The 27,244-nt window shown below is 42.4% G+C and overlaps 1 protein-coding gene across 1 annotated transcript in view; it reads left to right on the top strand.

Annotated features, from left to right (window-relative positions):
• The window catches only part of kcnh8 (potassium voltage-gated channel, subfamily H (eag-related), member 8), a 61,398-nt gene that overhangs the window by 22,670 nt on the left and 11,484 nt on the right, over positions 1-27,244 (top strand). The window contains exons 4-11 of the mRNA XM_003448897.5: positions 2,965-3,092; positions 4,614-4,851; positions 4,954-5,111; positions 10,894-11,098; positions 13,856-14,065; positions 16,257-16,456; positions 17,479-17,728; positions 26,841-27,055. Of these exons, the coding sequence (XP_003448945.1) occupies positions 2,965-3,092; positions 4,614-4,851; positions 4,954-5,111; positions 10,894-11,098; positions 13,856-14,065; positions 16,257-16,456; positions 17,479-17,728; positions 26,841-27,055 (1,604 nt within the window). The remainder of the gene's footprint in view (positions 1-2,964; positions 3,093-4,613; positions 4,852-4,953; positions 5,112-10,893; positions 11,099-13,855; positions 14,066-16,256; positions 16,457-17,478; positions 17,729-26,840; positions 27,056-27,244) is intronic.

Below are 27,244 nucleotides of genomic sequence, written 5' to 3'. Positions count from 1 at the left end.
GGCAAAAGGTTGTAGTGCAAACTAAAGACCAAGAGTTAATATAACATCCATCCATCAATTCAATTCAGTGTCAGGGAGCTGGAGCCTATCCCAGCGGTCAAATTATAATTGCGAGTTTACCACAGAGAACACACACAAGCATAGGGAAGAAGACATAAACCCTAAAAAGGCCCCAGATGTGCAGTGTATTCAAATACAAGACCTTGCTGTGAGGCAACAGTGCTAACCACTGTATCAGTCCCTGTCTATAAATAAATTATTTATAAAGCCTTTACTTATGATTCAAGACAATAGATCGGTTTTTGTTTTTGTTTTTTCACTCTGAAACCAGTCTTTGATCAGGTGCTTTGGTCGGGATTAGCTAGTTCTGTCTGATAGGGAATTTAAAAATGAACTTCAATCAATGTTTCCAGCTTTTGTAATTTTCATCAATACAAAAAGAAGCTAAGCTAAAGCCAGAGTCAATGTGTGTGAATATATGTGCTTGTGAAGTAAGCAAACTCACGTTTCTCATCTCAGGCCTTCCTCTTCTGGATTTGCTTAATTACTCTGTAAATAAGGCGGAACTGGAAGCAGAAAGCAAAGTTATTTTTGCCCATATAATGAAATGCTTTTCATAGAAAAGGAAAGAGGCTGATGCTGCATGCCTCTGACACAGACAAACAGCACAGTATAATGGGTTTGAGTCTGATGGGCTTCCTTAAAATAGTTTGTGTCTCAAATATTTTGTTCTCAGGTAAGATACGGAGGCAGTGCACTGATTAAGTGATGACGTCTGTAACTAAATGTGGTTTGTTTAGCACCAAAGTTGCAAAGTGAGAAGAACGTATTGCAAAATTAGCAGTTGGAAATATGGAAAACATGGAAATACTTCCATGCACGCAGGGGATGCTTTTCAAGGATTTGCTTTTTCTGTTTGGATGATGTTGACAGTCTCCGTAGCTGGACCCATCATCCAGGTCATGATAGTCTTAAGAACATAAAAGACGCAACTGAACTTCTTTAAGTTAATTGAACATCTCTCATCCAAGAAGCTTCTTCAGTTCTAAAACCAAAAGGTGGCGAATCCCAGGTATTTAAACCCTTATTGGGGTTGTCCCCTCGGGAGGTGGTCTTGACCTACTATTAATCACGTAAGGTAAATGGTAAATAGACTGGTTCCTTCATAGTGCTTTTCTACTCAACCTGAGGACTCAAAGTGCTTTATACAAATTGCCTCATTCACCTATTCATATAAGCACTTTTTTCTATGCATAATTGCTTTCCAACAGTCACACTAATTCACACTCCCATGGATGCATTGGAGAGCAACTTAGACCATCTAGTATTTTGCCAAAGGATATTTGGCATGCAGACTGGATCGAACCACCGGTCTTCCGTTAAGTAGATGACCTGCTCTACTTTATGCTTTAACCAAAAACCCAAACAGCCACTACATAAAGACATGACACAACATAGAAGAGCGACCTCAACAGGACAAGACTCAGTTGTACAACTGCACCAAAAGGGTAAAGGTCACTCTTCTTTCTGGTTTACTACACCAAGTGTCACCAGTGTACAATGCAGTCTTGAGGTCCCTTCACAAGCACCTTACCCCCCACACAAATCATGTGTCAGGTAACCTCATTAGGTTAGATGATAGGATGGGGCAAGGTCTGACAGTGGTTTCACTCAAAACCTCTGGTGCTAATGACCCACACCTTTTTTCACACCTTAGCTCATGTGATGACACACATGATTAATATTGGTCAACGACCACTTCCCGAGGGACAGCTCACTGGAGTACGTGGGACTCTCCACCTTTTGCTTTTAGAGTTGAAGAAGCCTCTTGAATGAGATGTGAAGAGTCTTCAAAAAACTTTGAAGCTCTTAAGACGAGTCTCTTGTGTATCTTTTCACTCTCCTGTCATTCCTTTCTTTGTTCTCTTCTTTTATGACAAACATTTTCACCTTTGGCAAAACCGCTTCTCACCTCTACTTGACTTTTTGCTTCCTTGAGTACTTTTTTCAAAACTGCATCCCTCCATGAGTTTCTCATCTATTCCATCTGATTTTACAATCTGTCCACGGCTTCCCCTACTTATGCACAACATCCACCCCTCCCTACCTGTGTGCCCCCTCTACCCACACAAGAGTGGCTTTAAAAGTGGAGGGAAATTCATTAGATCTAAAAATAAGCATGTCTCTGCCTCTATGCTCCTGCCGTGTCGCGTCCCCCAAGGCTGCACCGTGTTATGGATGAGCCCTGTCTTTTCGACTTGTCTGTGGTCCACACGCGCACACACCCACAACACACACCAGAGAACTCATATACTTTCCAAAGGACACTCAGAAGCAGTTATCACTTCTATTCTGCAGCTTTGTTATCGTTGTTATCCCCTTTCAAGCCAATCTAGCCTTAGTCCTTTCCTGTGGGTGCGCAGCGGTGAGAATGAGGCCCAGAACCCAGCAGCAATAAAGTGCCTTCTCCCATTACCCAACTCCTCAGTCTGAACACATCACTCCTGCACTATCCTGCACTATCTACTTTATCTGCTACACACAGTCCCACACCAGTAGCAATTTACCACAGAAAATATACCTTACTGAACTGCCTCTTTGCCCCAGTGGCGACTTATCAAAGCTGAAAATTGCACTGTTTTGTTCGAGATGGTACTTACACAATAAGACATTATCAGTCAACGGGTTTGTCCAGTACAGCGGATGAAAGCATGATAAATGTTTTTTGACCAAACAAAGGCAAAATGACTGTAAATATCATTCACTATCTTTGCATTTCTGATCAAATAACACAGTTTGCTTAGAAATGAATTATTCCCACTGCTGCATATTCATGTTTTCCTATTCAAGATAGAATATTATGTATTTCATCAAGCATAATGGCTGGTTCAGTCATCAGTTAACCTTGGGGGGTAAAGTATTGTAGATCGGTGTGTACTCATTTTTCCCTGTGTGCATTTCCAGAGCGACGGCGCGGCAGGGTGAAAACAGGCTCTCCTTTCAGCTCAGCTCGTCTGCGGAGCAGTACCGTACTTTACCACATCTCTGGGCACCTACACAGCAGAGAGAAGAGCAAGATTAAACTCAACAAGGTATCGTCAGCGTCTTCAAACAATGGGACAGGATGCAGCGTGATTAAAAAGTGGATGGGGACGGATTGTGCAATTTGGGAATTAAGAAGATAACTGCTGTTAATGAAGCACAATGGACACACTCAAGGGCTAGGAGCAATTATCTCTCACAAACAGTGAATTTACAACAATATGAATAGTTTGAGTAATTTCATTCCTGTATTAATAATGTGATTATTTATTTAACAAAAAAGTCAAAATGCAAAAGCAGTGTGTTAAAAATGAAGATAAAAGTAGGACAGAAGAGGGTCAGTAGCAGCCAGGTGCTGCTAATCTAATACACTTGATTAACTGAATATTAGCAAGTGTGAGCACCTCTATGAAAGCAGAAGTCCTGGCAGTTTGTTGGTCTGCAGAATTCAGGTGTGTGTTACATAATGCCAAGAAGGAAAGTCATCAGCAATGATCTTAGAGAAATTGTTGCTGCCCATCAATCTGGGAAGGGTTATGAGGCCATTTCTAAACCATCTGAAGTCCATCATTCTACAGTGAAATAGATTCACAAGTGGAAAATATTCAAGACAATTGCCAGCATGATGTCCCATCAAATCCACCCCGAGGTCAGACTGTGCAATGTTCAGAGTAATTGCAAAAAGTCCGAGAGCTACATCTCAAACTCTACATGTTAAAGTTAAAGACAGTAGAATAAGAATAAGACAATGACGGCGTGTTTGGAAGAGCTGTCAGAAGAAACCCTCTTCTTTCTAAACTGAACACTGCAGAAACAATGTGCTTCGGACAGATCAGACCAAAGCAGAGATATTTGGCAATAATGCGCAACAGCACGCTTGGTGAAAGCCAAACTCAACGTATCAAGACAAACACTTAATACCAACTTTCAGCACGGTGGTAGGGGGTAAAGATTTAGAAATCCAGCTACAGGAGCTGGATACTTTGTAGACCATGAACTCCACTGTATACCAAAATATTCCAGAGTCATAAATGAGGACAACAGCTGTCAAACAGCTAACGTTTGGCCCAAACTGGGACATGCGACAGGATGTTGAAAAGAATGTCTAAAAAGAAAATTATCAAAGTGCTACAATGGCCCAGTACATCAACCTGATTGAAATGTAAAGCTGGAACATTATGAGAGCTGTGCACTAATAAATGCTGTCAAACCTCCATGACCTGAAGCAACACTGCCAAAAAGAGTGGACCAAAATTCCTCCACCATGATGTGAGGGAATGATAAAGTCATACAGAAAATGATTACATCAAGTTATTGAATCATGGGGTGTTTTCACACACTGTCTACATTTTGTCTTCATTTTTATTAGATAAATAATAACACGTGCAGTATGTTGTTATTCATCTGTGACTGTATTTAAATAATTTTGATAATAATTTTGACTTTTTTCATATCATAATATCCTGATATGTAAAATCTTTATAATTAAAAGAAGGCGTGCTTTTTTTGCTTGACTGTTGGTGGAATTGGGTGGATAAACTGGCTTTTTTCCCTTATCTTGTCCCGTCCAGAATGTGTTTGGCGACCTACCTGCTCTGCCCGAGTATAAGGTAGCAGATGCCAAGAAGTCCAAATTCATCTTACTACACTACAGCACATTCAAAGCAGGATGGGACTGGCTGATTCTGCTCGCCACGTTCTACGTTGCTGTGACGGTGCCCTATAACGTGTGCTTCATCGGTAATGATGACGACCTGACCCGCAGCACAACCGTCAGTGACATTGCCGTGGAGATATTGTTCATCATAGGTTGGTTGCTGTCTTAAAACTGTTTTATTGTCACTTGTAAATAACTGAGTCTTTATAATAACCACCAAGCCTGTGTGTGTGTCTTTCTTCTTCAACTGCCAGACATTGTTTTCAATTTTCGTACCACTTATGTCAGCAAGTCAGGCCAGGTGGTCTTTGACGCGCGACAGATATGCATCCACTACCTGACCACGTGGTTTATCATCGACTTGGTGGCCGCGTTGCCCTTTGACCTGCTCTATGCCGTGAAAGTCAGCGTGGTGAGTAGCAACTGGCTTGATGCCTAACACCGCAACATAATTTGGTTTCCAGAGCTCTCTCAGTGTCTCTTTGGGATATTGATTACGTACACTGAGCAAGCACTGACAAAACTATCAGATCTTCATCATTAAAACTTTTTTTCTGCTGCTTTAGTAAAATACATATCCTCCTAAAGAACAATTGAGAGGAGGAAGAAACTGAGATCTGGAGCAATTAGGTAGACTGTGTTGTCTTGTCCCCGGTTGAATGATGTCACTGAGTCGAAGCATTGCACTTTAGGGAGGTTTTGATAGGTTGCTTATAGAACTTTTCGTTTTCTGGTTTCTAATTTAGAGAATGGGATGCTTTGACTGTGCTGTATATCACTGTTTGCTCACTCAGCTGCTGTAGAGTGGATCAAAAGCTCAATATGGAGTACTGGATGGATGCACACAAGCATCCAGTCTCAAATAGGTGCATGTTTGAATAAATGCTCAGAACAGAACAGGTATTAAAGAGCAGGAAGAAAGTGTACAGATCTGTATTATGAAAGGAGACAGTTAATAGAAGAATTAAGCCGCTGTTTGAAAAAAAAATCAGCAAAATGAAAAAAAATGTTTACTTTCAAGGTAAGGAGGGAGGGAAAAGATGCGAGCAGTAAAAGGCTGCTGCAGGCAGTGGTACCGGTTTGATACAAGACTCTATTAATGGAAATACCACATGCTCCCAGTAGGCCAGGATTTGTGTGTAGGGGTACCAGGCCATGAGTTCCTCCATTTCCCCACTGGGATCAGCAGGAATGGCTAGTAATTGAGGAACGTTCTGCGTGAAGTCTCCTCTAAGGACGGGAGCATTCATGCTGATGTCCCTTTTGAGAACAGAAGCCATCTTTCACCGAAATGAGCCACGGGGCCTCAGTGGTGTTCCTCTCTTTTGTTTCCCTTTTGTTTTTGTCATATGTCTCAGTCATTTCTGTTTTTAGTGTGTTTCACACTCTATCTTGTGACTTTTCTGTTGTTTTGTGTCATTTGCACTTTCTTGCTCTTTTTCATAGTCTCTATAATGCTCTCATTTTCCATGATCATTGCTCTGTGTATTATAAAATGCAGGTAATATGTATACATATTTCACAAGTTTAGGAAACAGAAGGGGACAGAGGGAAAAGTATAGAATAAAGGAAAAGCAAGACTATGATAGGTGCTGTAATTTGTATGTATATATTGGGTGTCTATACACAGTGTATATATGAAAAGGTTTCTGTGCATCATTTTGTTACCTGCAGATTGTCACAAAAACACATAATTTTACCCGATTTTTGTAGCTGAATATACAAAAAATGCAAAAACATAACACAGTTGACAGACATAAAATAGTATTATTGCACCAACAAAGTGATTCTCAAAGAAATATTAGGTTAAAACTGAAAGCATTTCTTGATATTGTCTGGAGTAAGTCATTAAAGAAGACTGATCAAAAAATAAAAATAAAAATAACGATAAACAGTATTTGAAAGTCATTTTCTTAAGGAACAGGGAAAAACTCCAGCAAAGACCTGACACAGGACCCAAGAGATGCATCTGGTTCTTCAGCTGATCCTGCTACTGTTCACTGAAGCTTCATGAGAAATTGTGTCAGTGACAGGGTGGCTGTCAAGAAGCCATTTTTAATGAAGGGAAACAGGTAAGGTATTCAAAATTAAATTAAGAACTGGCCTGAAAATTAGTGGTAACAGGAGTGATGAATCCAACTTTTTGGATATTTTGATTCAAAAAGTCAATATGTACAGATGAGGTCAGGAGAAGCGTATAACAGCGAGTGTCTACAGCCATCTGTAAAACATGGTGGAGGCTCTGTCATGGGTTTGGGCTGCATTTCAATCAGCAGTGTTGAAGAGCTTATCAACACTGATGAAATTATGAACACAGAAAAGTACTATCACATTTTGATCCTCTACACAGAGTTTCATTGGGAGCAGCTTCATTTTTCAGACTGATTTTTGGTATATATAGACTATATTATCGTTTATGCTTGCACTTGTTTCACTGCACTGCACCTATTTTGCATTTTCCTACAAAATTAAAAAAAATATGAGCTGTGGCTCAAGACTTTAGCACAATGCTGTACTCTTACTGTGAGGGAATAAAGGAACAGAAGAAATATGTAATTAAATAATATAAAAAACACTGTTTATATGAACATTTCTACAAGCAAGCTCCAGGCAGGTTACCGATACTAACCCATTAGTGCTTTTCTTTGGATATATTCCTTTTTATTGGGTGTTTTCAATACTCTTCCCCTTTTCTCTGTACTTTGGACCAGACCTCTATTTATCATCTCCAGTTGGTCCAAAATGCAGCTTTTCATCTGCTGACTAGCGTTGCACTTTTCATCTGGTGCGCGTCTTTCATTTTGACAGCACATGCGCACCTGCGGACCACTTATGTGCACCCCTATTTATAAATAAAGTTGACCTTGACCTTGAACATTTTAGTCCCCACAGAAATTTTGATTTTATCTGCTTAACTGAAATATTTTTTTTCAAGAAAATAACACAGGAGGTCCAAAAACTTGTCCTGAGCAGAAATTTTAATAGCATTTCTTCTCTTGAAAATGTTTACCACCATAAGTACATTTCATTCAGTTCTTATTTCTTTCTTAAATGAAAAGTGTGCTGAGATAATCTGGCTTTTTACTGATATGAAAATTTTTTTCAGCAGTACATAGGTGATGTAAACAGAAACCTCCGCTAGATTTATTGAGACTTTACAGTCATAATAAAAGCTGCTGTGAGTAGGTCTCCTGGGTCTGCATGGCTGGATGCCCTGTTGGCATTAGAGAACAATGTTATTCATGCTTATTGACCCGATACCGTGGCATTAATAAAATAAATGAATAAATAAATAAATAAACATGACTGGTCATGCTGTTGTGATAGGCGTGTAGGGCTAAAGGCGTGGCTACAGGGGGAGAAATAATGAGCATTTCTGCAACCTTATGGTCTCACGCGCACAAAAAGCAGAAGTAAGCAATCAGGCTGCAAAGCATATATATTTCACACCCGATAAGCAGAGGAAATGAAAATGTGAATGGCAGGGGTGAGATGGAAGTGACAGGAGGAAAAGTTAAAGGAAAAAGTAGCAGGTGGTGCACATATGCATTGCTGGCTACATTATATTGCTTACCACTCATGGCGCTGGAGAGAATGGGACGTGGCGCAGCCTGCTCGCTCCATAGGTGGGATGTGGGGTGGTGATAGATGGTGGAGAGGAGATGGTGCTTCTCCCCAGGGCTCAGTAGGAGGCTTCATTACGCCTCATGCTGCACCAGCTCTCTATTTCTCACAGCGATAGGACAAGCTACCATAAAACTGGAGACATGTGCAGAAGAAGCTCTGATAAGGACAGTCCACATATTTCCTTCTCTTAGCTTTGTTCAAGCACTGTAATTCCCTCCTTTACCTTCTTGTCCCCTCACATGCACCCATGTACACCCAAACAACCCTTGATATATTCTAGTTATTACTACATAAAATAGTTATATGGTTCCCTGCTGATAATCAGCACAGAGCCTGAGAAAATATCTGAGTCTGCACATCGAATGTAACCCAGGGGCCAAAGAAACAAATTGTCCCAAAGAAAAGACACTCTTTATTACATATGTTAAATAATGCATGTGCTGTGGACACAGATGTTGGACATCCATCCACACAGATTTTGTGTTGTTATGGTGTGGTTAGCTTTGCATACAATGTGTGGATTGTATGCAGCGGTGTGTCAGCACACGGTACTCTAATGGACCCTGATTTAGCTTTGTCTGCTTAAGCTTTGCGTTCAGAGATATACCCTTACAACACCACACCACAGTCAATGCATTGCACATCTTTGCAAGGTTAAAGTGACCGTCTACACGTGAGACTGACCTATGCAATACCGAGAAATGTTTTATCTACAATTGGCAGTTTATGCTTTTTCTATGACATTTTCCTTGAAGTCTTGATTGCGCTGACTAGTCAGCGACTTTTCTCGGTGTATGACAGAGGCTGTTTGTAGTGTGACAGACTGATTAATCTCACTGTATCTGGCCACCTTTGATGGGCCCAATCTTCAATGCATAGGGTTCCTCACTCTGACTCGCTGTAATTTCTCAGCCTCTACAGTTTTAAAGACAAAACCTCTGGGTCCGGTACCACATACATTGGGGCTAGCTTTGCAATGTTTGCAATGTGATGTTTGTTATCTTGCCTTGAATATTTAGTTGAGACATAAAACACTGTGTACAGAATATATCATGCTACCTGGGTCATCCGAGGCCTAACTAGCATGACCTCTTTGGTCCCAGTGTTCCTGCACACTATTTTTATCATTCTAATGTGCCACTCTTCTCTTGATGCTTTGTTCCATTTGCTCGGTATAGAGGACCCTAAGGTGCTGCTGGAAGCACTTGCAGGAGACCATTTTTATCAGCAGTGTTGGTGATTTGGCCCTGTGATACACAGCTGAAGCAGAATTCCTATATTAAGGAATTTTATCTCATCATTGTGTTTTGTTTTCTCTTAGATGACCTAAACTACTTCAGCGAGTAATTGCTACTGCACAGAGAAATCCGAAACCAAGTACTTTTATGTTTTCAAATATAGTGACGTGATCTTGAGATCTCCTGTTTTTCTTCTCCTTAAATTGATATGAACAGGATCATAATGCCTCTTAAGAAAGTTTCTTGATTAGAATATCACAGCTGAATGATTTATTTTATTTATTTTATTTATTTTTGTGGAAGTGAAAATAACTGTTTGGATGCTTTGACTACTCCCTATCTTTATATACAGTATTTAAATCCGATTTTTTGGCCTACTTTCCCATCCAATTTTCCCTGCTTCCTCTCCTCGCTACACAAATACACATGTAACATGTATCACATGTCCTCTTTGTCCTACATCCTTCTTAATAATACCTGGTGTGTACATCTCCTGTGGGGAAAGATGACAGCAAGTCCCAAATGATAGACTGTTGGTGCAGTTTGCCTGAGGAGCAGGTGCAAGTCAGAGGAGGGCTCAGAAGACATGGCCCAAAATTTAATTGGTTACAGAATGAAGGAAAACAGAAAAGGCATAAAAAGTCCAGAGAAGCAAACTCAGCTGAAGGTGGGAATTTTAAGTTAAAACACAAAACCAACACAGGCTGATTTCTCTTGCATTCAAGGTTATGTCATCAGCAAATTTTCATACAGATCACATTATAGAGTCAGAGAGCAACTGAGTGACTAATGCTGAAAAATACCTCCTTCTTTTTTCCTATAATTAGTGCTGCATGTGCACAAAAGTGCGTTAATCAAATATTATTAACATAGTCAGTGGCTATTATTTGATATGACTCCCATAAACATCATAGTGGGGAGCTTCTTAACACCAGCGAGTTGGCTGGTTAGCTTCGCTTGATTTTGTGAGACACTGTAAAAAAGTAAAAGTTGAGAAAACTGAGAATACATTTAATCTTTTAGTTCTTGAACACTTCTTTTTACATCTCCTCTTGAGATGAATTTGTTGGTTAGACTACTTTTAATAACTGACAATCATTTAAAGTTCATGCTGGCTTTGAAATTTAGTACAGAATGTAAATTTTATGTTATTTTTAAACTGTTTGATTCAATGTATCCTTGTCCATATAATTTAAAAATGCATCTGTCAATTAAAACTGAGAATTCCGCTTCACTTTAATGTAAAAGCTCTTAACAGTAAAACTTGTATGTAACCAGTTGCTTCATTATCTACAAATAGATTCACCTTGGTTTATTGTTTACCTACAGGTGTCAGTGGTGCACCTGTTGAAGACTGTGCGGTTAATTCGACTGCTGAGGCTGCTCCAAAAGATGGACCGCTACTCGCAGCACAGCACTGTGGTTCTGACCCTGCTGATGTCCATGTTTGCCCTTCTGGCTCACTGGATGGCCTGCATCTGGTACATCATCGGCAAGAAGGAAATGGAGGACAACACGAACAACTGGGATATTGGTCAGTGGCGGGGGAAATCTTACCATAATCTTAAATTAAACCGCAAATCTTCAAACTCTTCTTTTTCTTTGAGCTGCTTCCTTTAGGGTTCGCCACAGTGGATCATCTGCTTCCTACCATCACTACCGTCTTGTAAACCTTCTCTTTCACTCTTGCTGCTGTCCTTCTGTCGCAAATCCCTCCTGACACTCTTCACCCTCTCTGCTCTGCCTGCACTCTCTTCTTCACCTCTCACGTGCACTGTCCGTTGTGTTGGATGGTTCACCCCATTTATTTAAACTCATGTACCTTCACTACCTCTGCTCCTTGCACCTTCACCTTTCCACTTGTCTCCCTCTCATTCGCACACACGTAGTTCCTGTTTTTCATTCCTCTTCTCTCCAGAGGATACCTCCATATTTTTTATCCATCTGCTCTCTGCTCTCACTGCTGATCTCAGTGTCGTCACAACATCCTAGTCCAAGGAGACTCCTGCCTGACCTCATCTGTCCCTTTGCAAACAAGAAAAGGATCAGAGCAGATCACCGATGGAATCTCACTTCCATCTTAAAGCCATCTGTCACTCCTACTGCACACCTCACCGCTGTCTGTCTGTCCTCATACATGTCCTGCACCACAATAACATACTTCTCTGCCACTTATGACTTCCTCTTGCAGTACCAGAGCTCCTCCTTTGGCACCATATCATATGCTTTCTCTAGATTCATAAAGACACAGTGCCACTTTTTTCGACCTTTTCTATACTTCTCCATCAACACTCTCACATAAAACATTGCATCTGTAGTGCTCTTCCTCGGAGCACCTTCGAAATCCTATAATGTCAAAACAAACAATGACTTGTACTGAAACCTGCCTTTTTTTTTTCAGCATAGCACAGGTGCTACTGGGCACTTTGCCAGTATCAGTTGTAGCATCTTCAGGCGCTGTTGGTGCTTGGATTAGTAATGTAATACAATCTTCCCACCTCCTATCATTCACAGGAAGACATTGAATGTGCTGATTCACCACAAATATTGCTAGAATATCACAGAGAACCAGACAAAGAAAGGAAAAGATTTGTTGCTGTGTTTTGTTCCAAAAATTAATTGAATTTATTATATTGCAGCCATGTGAAAATAAATAAATAAATAAGTCTCAGAGCTACCCACCACTGTGGTAACAGTGTACATGTAATGTGATGTGTGCCTGCAGAGATTTGTTATCAACTTTGTTACAAGATGCTAATGGAAAACTGACTCCGGTGACATCAAATGCTGGGACGAAATGTGGGGCTAAAAAACAGCCTCAGTTTTTGTTCTAGCTGAAGGAATCATTATCTAGTTTTGTCAGACTCAGTATAAAAGAAACGCTGAGCTTCTATGGGCCGAAATCTGTACAATAAACAGCTGAAAACCTCAGACTCATACAAAAACTATAATAAAGGCTAGTAAAACAAAAGACGCACACAGATAGATAGATAGATAGATAGATAGATAGATAGATAGATAGATAGATAGATAGATAGATAGATAGATAGATAGATACCAGAAGATGTGGTAATCGGACTGGTAATCGGAGCACTCGGTCCAGGAACAACATCTGACATCTCTGCCCAGAACAACAGAGTCCTATGAGTTGCAAAAATACTGCGCAGGACCCTCAAGCTCCCAGACCCAAGCTTGTATGTTTTGTGTGCAGTGTGGCTGTTGGCAAACATGCCAGTTTTCTTATTACTACTGTATCCCTAAAGGCCAAAAACATTACCTCGTTTAAATTTGGCCCTTTCAGCTTTACCTTCATATTTACCTCTGGACTGCTTCCAGTGCAGCTGCAATTGATAGATTGTTCTCTGGAGAGTCCTCTTTGGTGCACCTGCAAATTGTGCAGTACAGTTGTTTTTCTGTAAGTGAGATCTTATATTTACCTTTATATGCATTTGTCATCAGGGTCTTCATATAGGATTTTAAGCCTTTACAGTAGAGCAACTCTGCTAGAGTGAATCATGTTCCTTTTGTTGTTGGAGAAAAAAAGGTGAGAGCAACAACTGTATCAGTTATGTGTGTGTGCATTGTAAAATCAGTGCAAATGTGTTAATTCTCCTCATAACTAAAGACGAGGCTTCCCCATTAGTCCTCAGGTCACTTATATATAACGAGCTCTGTTTGGCTGATTTTTGGTTAGCATCGATAAGCTGTGCTGCTCACAATTACCTTGTTCTTGCGTCTTCATAACTGGATCCTGGTCATTATCCAGTGGGTCATGAGAGCAATGCAGATTTCTTTTCACCAATTACTGCATTTCAGCGTCATAAAATATCAGGTCAGTACATGAGCCGGGATTAATGTGTTGCATTCTAATTACACATTTCTGATGCTCAAGTAAGCAGTGAAGTGAGGCGGCTATGAGGAGCTTCCATCCAATTACCATTCATCAGTGTCTCCAGGAGACTCTTGGGATCAGCTGTATGTCTCCACACTATACTGAACTGGGACCAGTTCTGGTTCCTGAGAAGCTGATCTGCTTCCACTGTGAAATCCACTATAGGAGAGCTAATCACAGTTCCTAGAACTGGGAAACAGTGTTGTTGGGTTAGGGTGTAACTAGATTCTTCACTGCATAGAATTTCATGATAACCAGTAAAAATGAAGGCTGGTAATTTTGTGGAAATTTTGTTACAAGTCGAGTTTAATTTTTATATTAACTGCTGTTATGAAATTGAAACAAATGCCACGTGTCTGTCTAACCATCCGTTTGCTGTTTACACTATATTAAAAACAGGATGGCTCCATGAACTGGGAAAGCGTCTGGAGTCACCGTACTATCCCACAGGAGGTGTTAATGGTTCTGGCAGTGGTCCCTCCATCCGAAGCGTCTACATCTCTTCACTCTACTTCACACTCAGCAGTCTCACCAGCGTGGGCTTCGGCAATGTGTCAGCCAACACTGATGCTGAGAAGATCTTCTCCGTTTGTGTCATGCTTATAGGAGGTACACGAACAAACAAACAATCAGTCGTGAGATATCGTCACATTAACTTGAGTGCACAGGTGTTTTGGAAATGATGGAAATAGTTACATTTATGATGAGATCAGATTGAGACAACAGTGTGTGGAATTATACTTACCTGTACAAATGACCCTTACCTGAAATTGGATAAGCAGTGAAGCAGGATGGATGGAACATCAACAAAATCTGATCCTGGTCCATCACTTGTTTCATTGTAAGCTGTTATATTTCATTGGCAGACAACTGCAGGGAGGTCTGATCCAGTTTAAACTGGCTTGTTACACTACATTTGTGTTTTGGGGATGAGGAGAGGTCACTGTGGTGGGGGTTTTCCCTGTGGACACTCCCAATTCTGGTTCAGCTAAATGCTAAATGTCCCTGGCTGCCTGGGGCAGTAGCAGTAGCTGTCACAGACACACCACACAAACATGTGCTTACACAAACACACACACACGCTATCCCTGTTGGGTTTACACGAAAGAAAAACTAGAACCAAGCACCTGTTCATATTTATATGGAAACATAGGCCAAACTGGATGGGTGGAATTAAATTAAATCATTTTATTCCATCATTCAATGCAAACATGAATAATATGACTAAATGACCTTACCGGGATATAACAGTGTACAACATAAAATGTAATTAGTTTTCAGTGGTGAAGCTTAAAGCTCAGTTTTCTTTCATTAATGGCTCATGCTACAATCAGTAATCGCTGTCACAGCAGTCCCACTTTCCCGTCTTGCAGTGTGCAACACAGCTGCAGCACCGCTGAAAAGTGGATGAGCTTAGGTGGACAGGACAGGTATCTGTCATCCCAATCAAATAAGACCCTGCCAGACCTAATCCTGATTTTCCTGTGTTCTAGGAGCAGAGCTGCAGGATATGCATGTGTATATTTAGTTGATTTGATGTTCATTTGATCATAGAAATCAAGTGGAGGCAGAACTGTTGTAAAATTAGCCTTATTCCCGTTGCTTATTTAATATTAATAAATAAATAAATCAAAATATGACAGAGTTCCTGTATTCTCCATGTACCACTGACCTGCTTTGAGCAACAGATGATCTGAGTCCAAATCCATGTTTTTCTACTATTATTGTGCTGCACTTGTAACACTTGAGCTGCACTGTTAAAAAAAAAATCCTAGAAAAACAGTAATATTCCGGCAGCTGGGGCGCCAAAATAATACCATCAAATAACAGAAAATAACTTTCTCATAAAAATACGGTTATTTTCAGTAATGACAATACAGTTTGTTGCCCTAATTTTACATGGGATTTTGCCTTTTTCAAGTGCTTTTAAACATTAAATTAGGAACATTTTAATGTGATTAAACAATGAAATTACCTATAAACAAGGTCAATGAATGTGGCAATATGAATAATAATACTTAAATGTACAGAAATATACAGTTAACAGTTGGTTTAAATAATAATGGATTGCATGCTCTGGGACAGACTGACAGAGGCCAGGCTGCCATATCGCACCATCGGCCATCACCAGTAGGCGGTAGTGGAAGTGTCTTGACCAAGGACACAATGACTGAGAGTGTCCGAGCCGGGGCTCGAACCGGCAACCTTCTGATTATAAGGCGAACTGCCAACTCTTGAGCCACGATCGCCCTAAATAGCAATAATAGTAATAATTATCTTAAAAAAGTTTATGAGAATCATTTCATATATTTTTCCATAGCATTACATTTGAATTTAACAGTTCAATCTTTCAAATAACGGAGAAATATTTGTGAAATCAGGATACATTTGTGAATGTATTTTAACAATCTAAATATGCATATGTACAGACAAATATATTTAAAAAACAAGAAAATTATGTTTTATTACATTACAGTGATTTTACGTTAATCTACATTTGAAATGTGAAATCACAGTCTATTTATGTAAATTTAATGATATTCTAGAAGAACAGAACAAAACTGTAAAATACACAGTAAAATACTTTTATATTAGGATTTTTTTTTACAGTGTGGTTTACTGTGAGATACATAAACCAGTCTAGAAAAGAGTTTAGTCAGGTTTCCTATTTTTGTTCCCTGTCTTGACAATTCAGTATCAGCACATTTTTCACTGTATGTCATCCATGCTTACTGTCCACTTCATTAACTCTCCTTCACCCCTTCCTCCCCTCTCCTTCTTCATCTCTTCTTACCTGCAGCACTGATGCACGCTTTGGTCTTTGGTAATGTGACAGCCATTATCCAGAGGATGTACTCACGCTGGTCTCTATACCACACCAAAACCAAAGATCTCAAGGACTTCATACGTGTCCATCATCTGCCGCAGAGCCTCAAGCAGCGAATGCTGGAGTACTTTCAAACAACCTGGTCGGTCAACAACGGCATCGACTGTAACGAGGTATGAAAGGAAGACAGCCTGATTGGTTTTTGCTAAACTGAAATTCAAAGTGTCTTTGCCAACATCACCATCAAATACAGTATTCACTTAAGTTGGTATTAACCCTTTCCCTACTTGGCCTATTCACTTGTACTTTAAATGTCCAACAGCACAGCTCAGAGGGATCAATAATTCATTTAAAAGTTCACAAACTCCTTACATGTCAGCCACATTTAGGCTCGTGGTAGAGGTGAAAACACAATCAATGGTACTATGATTACCCACAGTGAACACAGGTGTGTTTAGCCCTGAGCACTGACTCACAGGTAGAAAAAGACATTACTTTTTTGTCCATGCATGATGATATTTAGAGGACAAGCTGTCGGCCTTCAGTTTCAAAAATGATGATTCGAGGCTGGTTTTCAAAACCAGATTTTGTTTTGTTTATGTTGAAGACAACATCGAGCGAAAGGAAACATGTGCAAACAGATCTAAGTGTGCAAATGTGGCTTCAGGACCATGTAGAGAAAACACACAGTAAGACAGGGTGAACAACACCTCTGCTTGACAAGCTCAGGGAAACGGAGGCAACCAGTCAGCAGTATAGTAGCAACTCGTCCCTCTAGGCTGTGAATGCCTGCAAGACAGCTGTCAGAAAACAGAGCAGGGAGTGGAGTGAGTGATGATGATGAAACCCAGAGAAATGAATTATAGATGGGCCTGTTGATTAAAGTCAGCCTGGCTCTGATGACTCATTGATCAGCTGTGATGCTGCTGAGCTGCAGATTTTTGTCCCGATGAGGGGATGGACTGATAGATGATATGCAAATGACAGCGTTTCTCCCGATTCTCACCTTATATTGTCTGTGTTGCAGCCACAGGTGTTGCATTGGTTAGTACTGGTGTATAAAGGTAATTATTACTATATAATGATAGTAATAATAATATCTTTTAACTTTAGGTACATGTTTTTTTCTTACAATTACAAGTGTCATGCTGCTCACATCCTTCTCTGGTTTCTATTTTTCCCCCCATCTCTACAGCTGCTGAAGGACTTCCCAGATGAGCTGCGATCTGACATCACCATGCACCTTAACAAGGAGATCCTGGAGCTGTCGCTGTTTGCCTCTGCCAGTCGCGGCTGCCTGCGCTCCCTGTCACTGCACATCAAGACCTCCTTCTGTGCTCCAGGAGAGTACCTCCTTCGACAGGGTGACGCTCTCCAGGCCATCTTCTTTGTCTGCTCAGGGTCCATGGAAGTGCTGAAAGATGGCATGGTGCTGGCCATTCTGGGTACGATAAAAGGGAGAAGGAAAGGGGCTGGGGGTGGGAAGACGGAGGGAAAACAGATCTTTTCTAGTTTTAACAAGGAAACTCGCGGCAGCAAGCTTAATAACAAAGCTGTGTGTGGCTCTTTGTGTTAAAGCCCATCCTGAAAATAGGCTAATTGTTTTGAAATTGAAGGATTACATTGTCCTAGTGGCTATTGTGCATTTTCAATGAATTATTATTAAGCTCTTATTAAAAAGCCAACTCACTGGCCTCAGCAGAGATTCCTCTGAAGTTAGTATTACACTGATGCTGCAGATTTGTCGACTGCATATCCATGATGTGAATCTTCCAAAACATTGCAATAAGTGCTCTATTGGATTGAGATCTAGTGCTTGTATAGTCCATTTAAGTACACTGAACTTATTGTCATGTTCAAGAAAGCAGTTTGCAATGATTTGAGCTTTGTGACATGGTGTGTTATCACCTCTCCGTGAATCGCTACCTTATCGTGGTGGAGGGGTTTGTGTGTCACAGGGATCCCAGGGGCTATGTTGTCTGGGGGCTTTTGCCCCCTGGTAGGGTCTCCCATGGCAAATTGGTCCTGGGTGAGGGACCAGACAAAGAGCGATTCAGAAGACCCGTATGAAAAGAACATCGAGGGAACAGTTTACCCTGCCCGGGATAGGGTTACCGGGGCCCCGCCCTGGAGCCAGGCCCGGGAGGGTGCCCGAGGGCGAGCGTCTGGTGGCCGGGCCTTAGTCCATGGGGCCCGGCCGGGCACAGCCCGAAGAGGAGACATGGGCCAATCCTCCCGCAGGCCCACCACCCGCAGGAGGCGCCATAGGGGTCGGGTGCAATGTGTGTCGGGCGGCGGCCAGGAGCGGAGGCCCTGGCGGACCGATCCCCGGCTGCCAAGACTGGCAATAGGGACATGGAATGTCACCTCTCTGGTGGGGAAGGAGCCTGAGTTAGTGCGTGAGGTTGAGAAGTACCGGCTAGATATAGTCGGGCTCACCTCTACGCATGGCTTGGGCTCTGGAACTAGTCTCCTGGAGAGGGGCTGGACTCTGTCTCAGTCTGGAGTTGCCCCTGGTGAGAGGCGGCGGGCTGGGGTGGGTATTCTAATATCCCCCGGCTTGCTGCCGGTACGTTGGGTTTTTCCCGGTGGATGAGAGGGTTTGTTCCCTGCGCCTCAGGGTCGGGGAACGGGTCCTGACTGTCATCTGCGCTTATGCGCCGAGTGGCAGTTCAGAGTACCCAGCCTTCTTAGAGTCCCTGGGGGGGGTGCTGGAAGGTGCCCCACCTGGAGACTCTGTTGTCCTACTGGGAGACTTCAATGCTCACGTGGGTAACGACAGCGAGACCTGGAGGGGCGTGATTCGGAGGAACGGCCTCCCTGATCTGAACCCGAGTGGTGTTTTGTTATTGGACTTCTGTGCAAATCACAGTTTGGCCATAACGAACACCTTGTTCGAACATAAGAGTGTCCATAAGTGCACGTGGCACCAGGATGCTCTAGGCCGCAGGTCGATGATCGATTTTGTAATCGTATCACCAGACCTGCGGCCATATGTTCTGGACACTCGGGTAAAGAGAGGGGCTGAGCTGTCAACTGATCACCACCTGGTGGTGAGTTGGATCAGGTGGTGGGGGAGGACGCTGGACAGACCCGGTGCACCTAAACGCGTAGTGAGGGTGTGCTGGGAACGTCTAGCAGAGGCCCCAGTCCGCGAGATCTTCAACGCACACCTCCGGCAGAGCTTCAACAGCATTCCGAGGGAGACTGGGGACATTGAGTCCGAATGGACCATGTTCAGCGTCTCCATTGCCGAAGCTGCTGCATTGAGCTGCGGCCGCAAGGTGGTTGGTGCCTGCCGTGGTGGTAATCCCCGAACCAAATGGTGGACACCAGAGGTGAAGGGAGCCACCAGGCTGAAGAAGGAGTCCTATCGGGCTTGGTTAGCCTGTGGGACTCCAGAGGCAGCTGACAGGTATCGACAGGCCAAACGGAATGCGGCTCGGGCAGTGGCTGAAGCAAAAACTCGGGTGTGGGAGGAGTTTGGAGAGGCCATGGAAAAAGACTTTCGGACTGCCTCGAAGAGATTCTGGCAAACCGTCAGGCGTCTCAGGAGGGGAAAGCGGTGCTCTACCTGCACTGTGTATAGTGCTGGCGGTGCGCTGCTGACGTCGACTGAGAAAATTGTCAGACGGTGGAAGGAATACTTCGAGGACCTCCTTAATCCCACTGACGCGTCTTCCGAGGAGGAAGCAGAGTCTGGGGATGAGGGGAATGACCCGCCAATTTCTGGGGTCGAGGTCACTGAGGCAGTTAAACAACTCCTCGGTGGCAGAGCCCCTGGTGTTGATGAGGTCCGCCCCGAGTTCCTGAAGGCTCTGGACGTTGTAGGGCTGTCCTGGCTGACACGCCTCTACAATGTTGCGTGGAGATCAGGGGCAGTACCCCTGGACTGGCAGACCGGGGTGGTGGTCCCCATCTTTAAGAAGGGAGACCGGAGGGTGTGTTCCAACTACAGGGGGATCACACTCCTCAGCCTCCCTGGGAAAGTCTATGCCAGGGTGCTGGAAAGGAGAGTTCGTCCGTTAGTCGAACCTCGGATACAGGAGGAACAATGCGGTTTTCGTCCTGGTCGCGGAACACTGGACCAGCTCTTTATCCTCTCGAGGATACTTGAGGGTGCATGGGAGTTTGCCCAACCAGTCTACATGTGTTTTGTGGACTTGGAGAAGGCATTCGACCGTGTCCCTCGGGGTGTCCTGTGGGAGGTGTTGCGGGAGTATGGGGTGTCTGGCCCACTGCTACGGGCCATTCGATCCCTATACAACCGTTGTAAGAGTTTGGTTCGCATTGCCGGCAATAAGTCGGACTCGTTTCCAGTGGGTGATGGGCTCCGCCAGGGCTGCCCTTTGTCACCGATTCTGTTCATAATTTTTATGGACAGGATTTCTAGGCGCAGCCAAGTGGCGGAGGGCTTTCACTTCGGTGGCCTCAGAATCTCATCCCTGCTTTTTGCGGATGATGTGGTTCTGATGGCTTCATCGGGTGGGGGCCTCCAGCTCGCACTGGAACGGTTCGCAGCCGAGTGTGAAGCAGCGGGAATGAGGATCAGCACCTCCAAATCTGAGGCCATGGTTCTCAGCCGGAAAAGCTGAGTGTAAAAGCGAAGCTCTCAATTTACCGGTCGATCTACGTCCCGACCCTCACCTATGGCCATGAGCTGTGGGTAGTGACCGAAAGAACGAGATCGCGGATACAAGCGGCAGAAATGAGCTTCCTCCGAAGGGTGGCTGGCCTCTCCCTTAGAGATAGGGTGAGAAGTTCGGCCATCCGGGAGGGGCTCAGAGTAGAGCCGCTGCTCCTCCACATCGAAAGGAGCCAGTTGAGGTGGTTCGGGCATCTGGCAAGGATGCCCCCTGGGCGCCTCCTGGGTGAGGTGTTCCGGGCATGTCCCACCGGGAGGAGGCCCCGGGGCAGACCCAGGACGCGCTGGAGAGATTATATCTCTCGGCTGGCCTGGGAACGCCTTGGTGTTCCCCCGGATGAGCTGGAGGAGGTGGCTGGGGAGAGGGAGGTCTGGGCTTCTCTGCGTAGGCTGCTGCCCCCGCGACCCGACTTCGGATAAAGCGGATGAGGATGGATGGATGGATGGTGTTATCCTGCTGGAAGCATCCATCAGATAATGGTACAGGGTCATAGGTCAGTAACAATATTCAGGCTGTGGTTAGGCTCAGTTAGGCAACAATGCTCACTTGGTGGTAACAATTTAAACACACAAGGCAGAATGGATCCCTGCATATGTAAAGATTCATTTGAATATTGCAGCAGAAATTGAGAATTGTCAGACCAGGCTACATTGTAGCTTAAGTTTCCTGTTCTTGTGCCACCCGGTGTGGTCTTCTGCAGCTGTAGGACATCTGTTGTACATTCTTCTGCAACCTTCCAATCAGATAGAAGCATGTCTTGGGGGTTCCTTTTTGCCTGTATTGTGCAGTGAAGATGAGACAGGGCTATGCAACAACAAGCCTCGGATCTGAGTCAGACCCGGGCCACAGCATTTAGCCCTCCAGCACGTGCAGCATATTGCCTGCTCAACTTGTGAGCAAAACAGGCACCCAGAGAATTGCCATTGACTGGACATTTTCTCCTTTTCTGACCATTCTCTGATAACCCTAGAGATTGTCGTGTGGGAAAGTCCCAGTAGATCAGCAGTGTTTGAAATTCTCAAACCAGCCAACGGACAGCAACAATGGCATGTTTGAAGTCTCCTATATCACCTTTCTTCCTCATTCTGACACGCATTTTGAACTTGGGCATGTCGCCTTGACCATGTCTACATGCCTATATTGATGGAGCTGGATGGATGGAGCTGCCATATGATTGGCTGATTAGATATTTGAGTTAAAGAGCAGTTGAAAATGTGTACTAAATGCAGTGGCCAGTGAGTCGTAAATGCCATTTTTGAGCAATCTCCTTTTGCAGTAGGCAAAGAAGGACTTATCAATTTGTGCACATAATATTGAGGAGCTGCATTCTTCTTTAAGCTGGGCTGCACGTTTTTGTGATGTCTTGAAGTCCACGGAGGATAACCGGAGCTGACTGGCAGATGATGAAAGAGACATTCAACCTTTGCCGATTGTTTTATATCATATACCAGTGATCCATTCGATCCATAATTGTCCAATTCCATCCAGGCTAAACTATTACAGGCCAGTGATGTCCAGCTGAGCATTCATCAAATCTTTTCCACAGCAGTGCAATTCAGTCTTCTGTCAGCTTTAATCTGTGCTGTCCAGTTGAGTCTAGCACATTTAATCAGTCCAATTCACAGAGTTAGGTCATTTTAGTTTCTTCTAGTCTTGATCATTTTAGTGATGTTCATCCCAGTTCCTCGTTGCTTGGTGAAGTAGGTCTCTATGTGACACCCCAGGCCAAATTCATTTGCATTTTCACTTTCAGTTTTAAATCGATATTTGATTTGCTAAAGCAGCAGCTAATTACAGCATCTGAAGCTAGAACTAACTTCTGTGTTTTCGACAACAGAAAGAGAAAAATACAAAAAAAAAGTCTGTTTTAGTAGGTGGATCCCCCCGATTCAGCAATTCCAAAGGAAGCTGCGTGCTAAAATAGAAACGGGCTTCTCATTAACGATTCCACAACGTGCTCAAAAGCTGCGAGTCAGCTTGAACTGAGAAAAAATATCGCTGTCTTTGTTCATGAAATTACAATAATTATTAAAAAAGGACTGTTTTGTTTATACAGCAGAAGTCTAGATGAAATACAAATGAAAGAAAAAGTAGATGAAAAAGGTTAAAATAAAGCATAAAGGAAAATAAAGCTTGATAAAGATAAAAGCTATCACAGCCAGTAGTGTCACCTGAGAAGAACAAATTAGATAAAACAGAGAAACGTGTTCTCCAGACGTTTCATATTTATGAAGCTGCATTTCACTTTAGCAAAGTCTCTTTGTCCTTATTATTCATTTTTATTATGCATTTGCCTGAGTAAAAAACATCTCACGTATTGCAAGTATCAAATAATAATAATAATAATGGATTGGATTTCATATAGCGCTTTTCAAGGCACCCAAAGCACTTGGTCATCTTAAACTGGCAGATCCCAACATGTCAAACTGCGAGTGACTTATTTATGATCAGGGCCTCTCTATAGAATCAGTAGTCTTAATAAGACTTTTTTGGACATTGAAGAGGCATTTTTCTGTTTTTGTTTGGGTTTTTTTTTTTGTTACTTGAGAATAGATCATATTTATTTAGTTTTTTTAAGAAATGGTTGTTCTTGTGTGACCTTAAACATGCAACACTGAACAAACCATATTAAGCTTGTAATCCATGTATAATAGATTTGTTACTATAAAGAAGCCGTTAAGTAAATTTTTGAGGGAAAGCACTTAGTTAATGAGCTTGCAGTTGTAAAACACAGCCATGCAGAATAAATCATTATGCTTTCTAATGACTTATAAAGTGATAGTAACCAACTAATATTCATGTTAATAAGCAGCTAAGACATGTGAACTTAATTATAAACTGCAAATCTGCTCTCTCTCCGCCCACATGTGTTGTCTGTATCTTCATTGCCACTATTAATACCAATGCTGAATAATAGGTTAGAATGATATAAAAATAAAGGAGGAAAGAGTCACAAAATCTGCTCCTAAAACAACTTTAACACATTAAACATGGTTATAAAGGTAATCATTCAACTTCTTCAGTGCTCATTACTTTTTTCCCAAAGTAATGGACTATTTTTTTAAGTGAGATAAAAAAAAAATCTCCACTATGTTCAGCTTAGAGATGAAGAATTTTCTGAAAGTTCATAAAATGATGCCCATCTTTGTGTGCAGAACAAATCGAGATGTAGATTCACTCGAGCTGTATCTGCAAGCATGCGCATCTGCTGTGCGACGCAACCTCTTGCCCTAAGTGACCATACTGGCTTTTGCTTTCTGACCTTCATGACACAGGAATACACTCTATCCGTCACAAGTGTGTGTGACAGAGAATAGAAGACAACCAGATGCTTCAAGAAACTCCATCTGTCATGGTTTTTTCCTCTTTTGGCATTTTAATCTTTGTGTTTGTATCTAGTTGTTTGTAGAAACAACACCTGCATGCCTTTTCTCCTGTTAAAAAAGAGGGAAAAAAAGGTTTCTGTGTTTTCTTGTTTGTGTGAATTGAGTAGGTGGAATTGTTTTCTGCTGTTTTCTGCTGAATGGCATGTGTTTGTGTGTGTGTGTGCGTGTGTGTGGGTGGGTGGATGCATATGTGTGTGTAGGCTTGACAGGCGGAGAGCATTGTCTCTATGCTTGTGTGCAGAAGGTCAGGCTAGCTTCAAGTGTCTGAAGGAAAAAAAAGCTTCTCTCTCTCTCAGCATGTGTCTCTCGTCTGTCTCGATCACCCCCTTCCTTGTCACACAGCGAGTCCGTAGCCACAGCTCAGTACCACATAACAGACAGAAGACCAAAAACAGGAAGAGTGAGAGGATGAGGAGAAACTTTGGGAAGATGGAGAGAACGTGTGCTGAAAGAGGGAGGGCAAAAAAGGAAGCAGAAGACTGTAAGACAAGAGGAATCAAATGAGATGAAGTAAATGAAAGCGGATGGGACTTGAGATGAGAGAAAGTGATGAGAAAAAAAATGAGAAAGGGAAAGAGAAGAAGACGAAGTGATGAGAGTAAAAGTGAGCCAAGCTGAGGTCCAGATTGGTGAGTGAAGGTAGAAAGGAAGGAACTTGCGGAAGAAGGAATCAAAAGTTAACAAGACAGAAAGATAAGAAGAAAGAAAGGAGAGATGTCAAAAAATGAATAAAAAGAAAGAAAACACAAAATGGAGAAAACAGAGAAACTTGAAACCCAGAAAGAAGTAAAACATGGCAGATAAAAGGGTTAGAAGGCAAACAGGAGATGGAGGCGGAGGGGAAGCATGTAGTGAGCTGAAAAGGAAGAGGAGAATTTTAAAAAAGGAAGATGGGGATGACAGGAATGAAAGAAACCTAGAAAGAGACAGATACAAAAAAGATAAGAAAGGCCTAAGAAAGACTGCAAGGAAGAAAGAAAGAAGTAAATAGGAAGACAGAAAAGCAAAGAAAAAAAACAATTAAAAAACCAGAATGATGCAACAAAAGCTAAAATGTGAAGAATAAAATGGAAATTTGGGAAACACGAAGTAGCAGACGAATAGCGGACAGGAAACACAAAGCAGGAAACAAGAACTGAGGAAAGTAAAAAACAGCAGAAAAATGTAATTGCAAAGAAGCAAGAAAAGAAAAAGAGGGAATGGAGGAGAAGGAAGACGATGGAAAAGAAAGAAAAGTCAGTGACAAAGGGTTTTGATATAGCTGAACCAGTAGGATCTCTAAAAACAGAGGGAGCGAAAGAAAGAGGAGAGGAATAATAACCAGGGTGAGAAGGAGTGGGTTGAGAAAGCGACAGAGAAGGAGAACATGAACAGTCATGACTGCCACTCCATCAGCTGTGGTGTAATTTAGCCGCGTTCACACCACGAAATGACCATAATGAATAATTTATCTCTGCTTAAGGGATATTAACTCTAAAGGGGCACTTATCTTCATCCTGTATGGAGAGGAACAGCTGTCACAGCCACTTCACCCAAACTGTAAAACTGACTAAAAGCAGTGGAAGTGATTTATAAATAATAATTATAGACCAAAACAACGCTGCAATATTCTGTTTATTCTCTCTCTCATTAAACTTGCTTCCTATTTGGTATTACTTGGTCATTAGTGTTTAGCTTTTTAAACAGTATTACTTGAAGCCTTCCCGTTAATAGAGTGCTCACATTTTGGTCTTGCAGATGCATTTGCAGTTGCCTCTTTATGCTCTTCATACTTTAACATCTAAGAAGTCAGTGGCAAATGTTAATTAGCAAAAGACGTTTGCGTAATAAACAAATGAAGAATTTCAGGCTGCCTTTCTTTTTTCGATAGAGGTGGAGTTTGGTGGTATGTGGCTCTGTCATGTTATAGCAGCCTCAAGGCTCCAGGTACACAGTAGAACAGGTGGAAATTACAACACACATGACGCTGATTAAGTCAGACACCACGTGAGAAGGAGAAGCTGAGGTGGAGGTGGGTTCCAAAGCAGCTTGCAGAGGCAGCAGCAATTATATGTAGTCCAAGGTTCCTTAGTAGTGCACCCTTAATGAAAGTTACTATCAGGATTTGTAAAAGTGTGTCAGCTGATCTATTACCACGTGTGGGCTTGCAGTGAGATCAGCTGTTTTCAGCTTTACCAAGCTGAGTGTGTCTTCCTTCCCTGCCTTAACCAACACTACGCTCAGTACTTAGTGTAATATTAGAAGACATACAGTCTATAATAGTGACAAAGTTACTAATTAGAATTCAGAATACGTTATAGAGCCTGAGTCTTGAATAAATGAATAATCCTCTTAATGTCTCAGCATTACTCTGCTCCAGGACCTCTCCAACCTCCAAGCTTATAAACTTTTCAGTAAACGCTGACGTGTCCTGATGCGTCTGCAGAAAAGATTACTGAGTCTGTGCCTCTAACACCCTTTACCACAGTGTACATTATGCTGTCACCTCTTTTTCTGACCATCTCACTCTCTCTCTGCCTGAGCAGGTAAAGGTGACCTGATCGGAGCAAACCTGTCCTTGGATAACCGGGTGATAAAAACCAATGCAGATGTGAAAGCCCTGACCTACTGTGACCTGCAGTGTATCAACCTGAAAGGACTCTATGAGGTGTTGGACCTCTATCCTGAGTACTCTCACCACTTCGTCCAGGACATCCAGCAGGACCTCACGTACAACCTGAGAGAGGGACACGAGGCACACGTGAGTCCAAGTATTGGTATATTGATTCCACACATAATTGGGTAACTTATAAAGCGAGGGAAATAATTATAAACAGTTTGTAATCTTTGTGGTAGTTTCATTTTAAAGGAGAGAGTTACATCATTTACAGTTACATCATCAGCAGTAGCACTCAGTCTGGAGCTTCTTAAAGCTTATATCATGAGATTA

The sequence above is a fragment of the Oreochromis niloticus genome, linkage group LG22 (genome assembly GCF_001858045.2).
Source record: "Oreochromis niloticus isolate F11D_XX linkage group LG22, O_niloticus_UMD_NMBU, whole genome shotgun sequence".
NCBI lineage: Eukaryota > Metazoa > Chordata > Actinopteri > Cichliformes > Cichlidae > Oreochromis > Oreochromis niloticus.
Note: the sequence above shows the minus strand (reverse complement) of the source record. Positions and strands in the feature narration are given on the sequence as shown.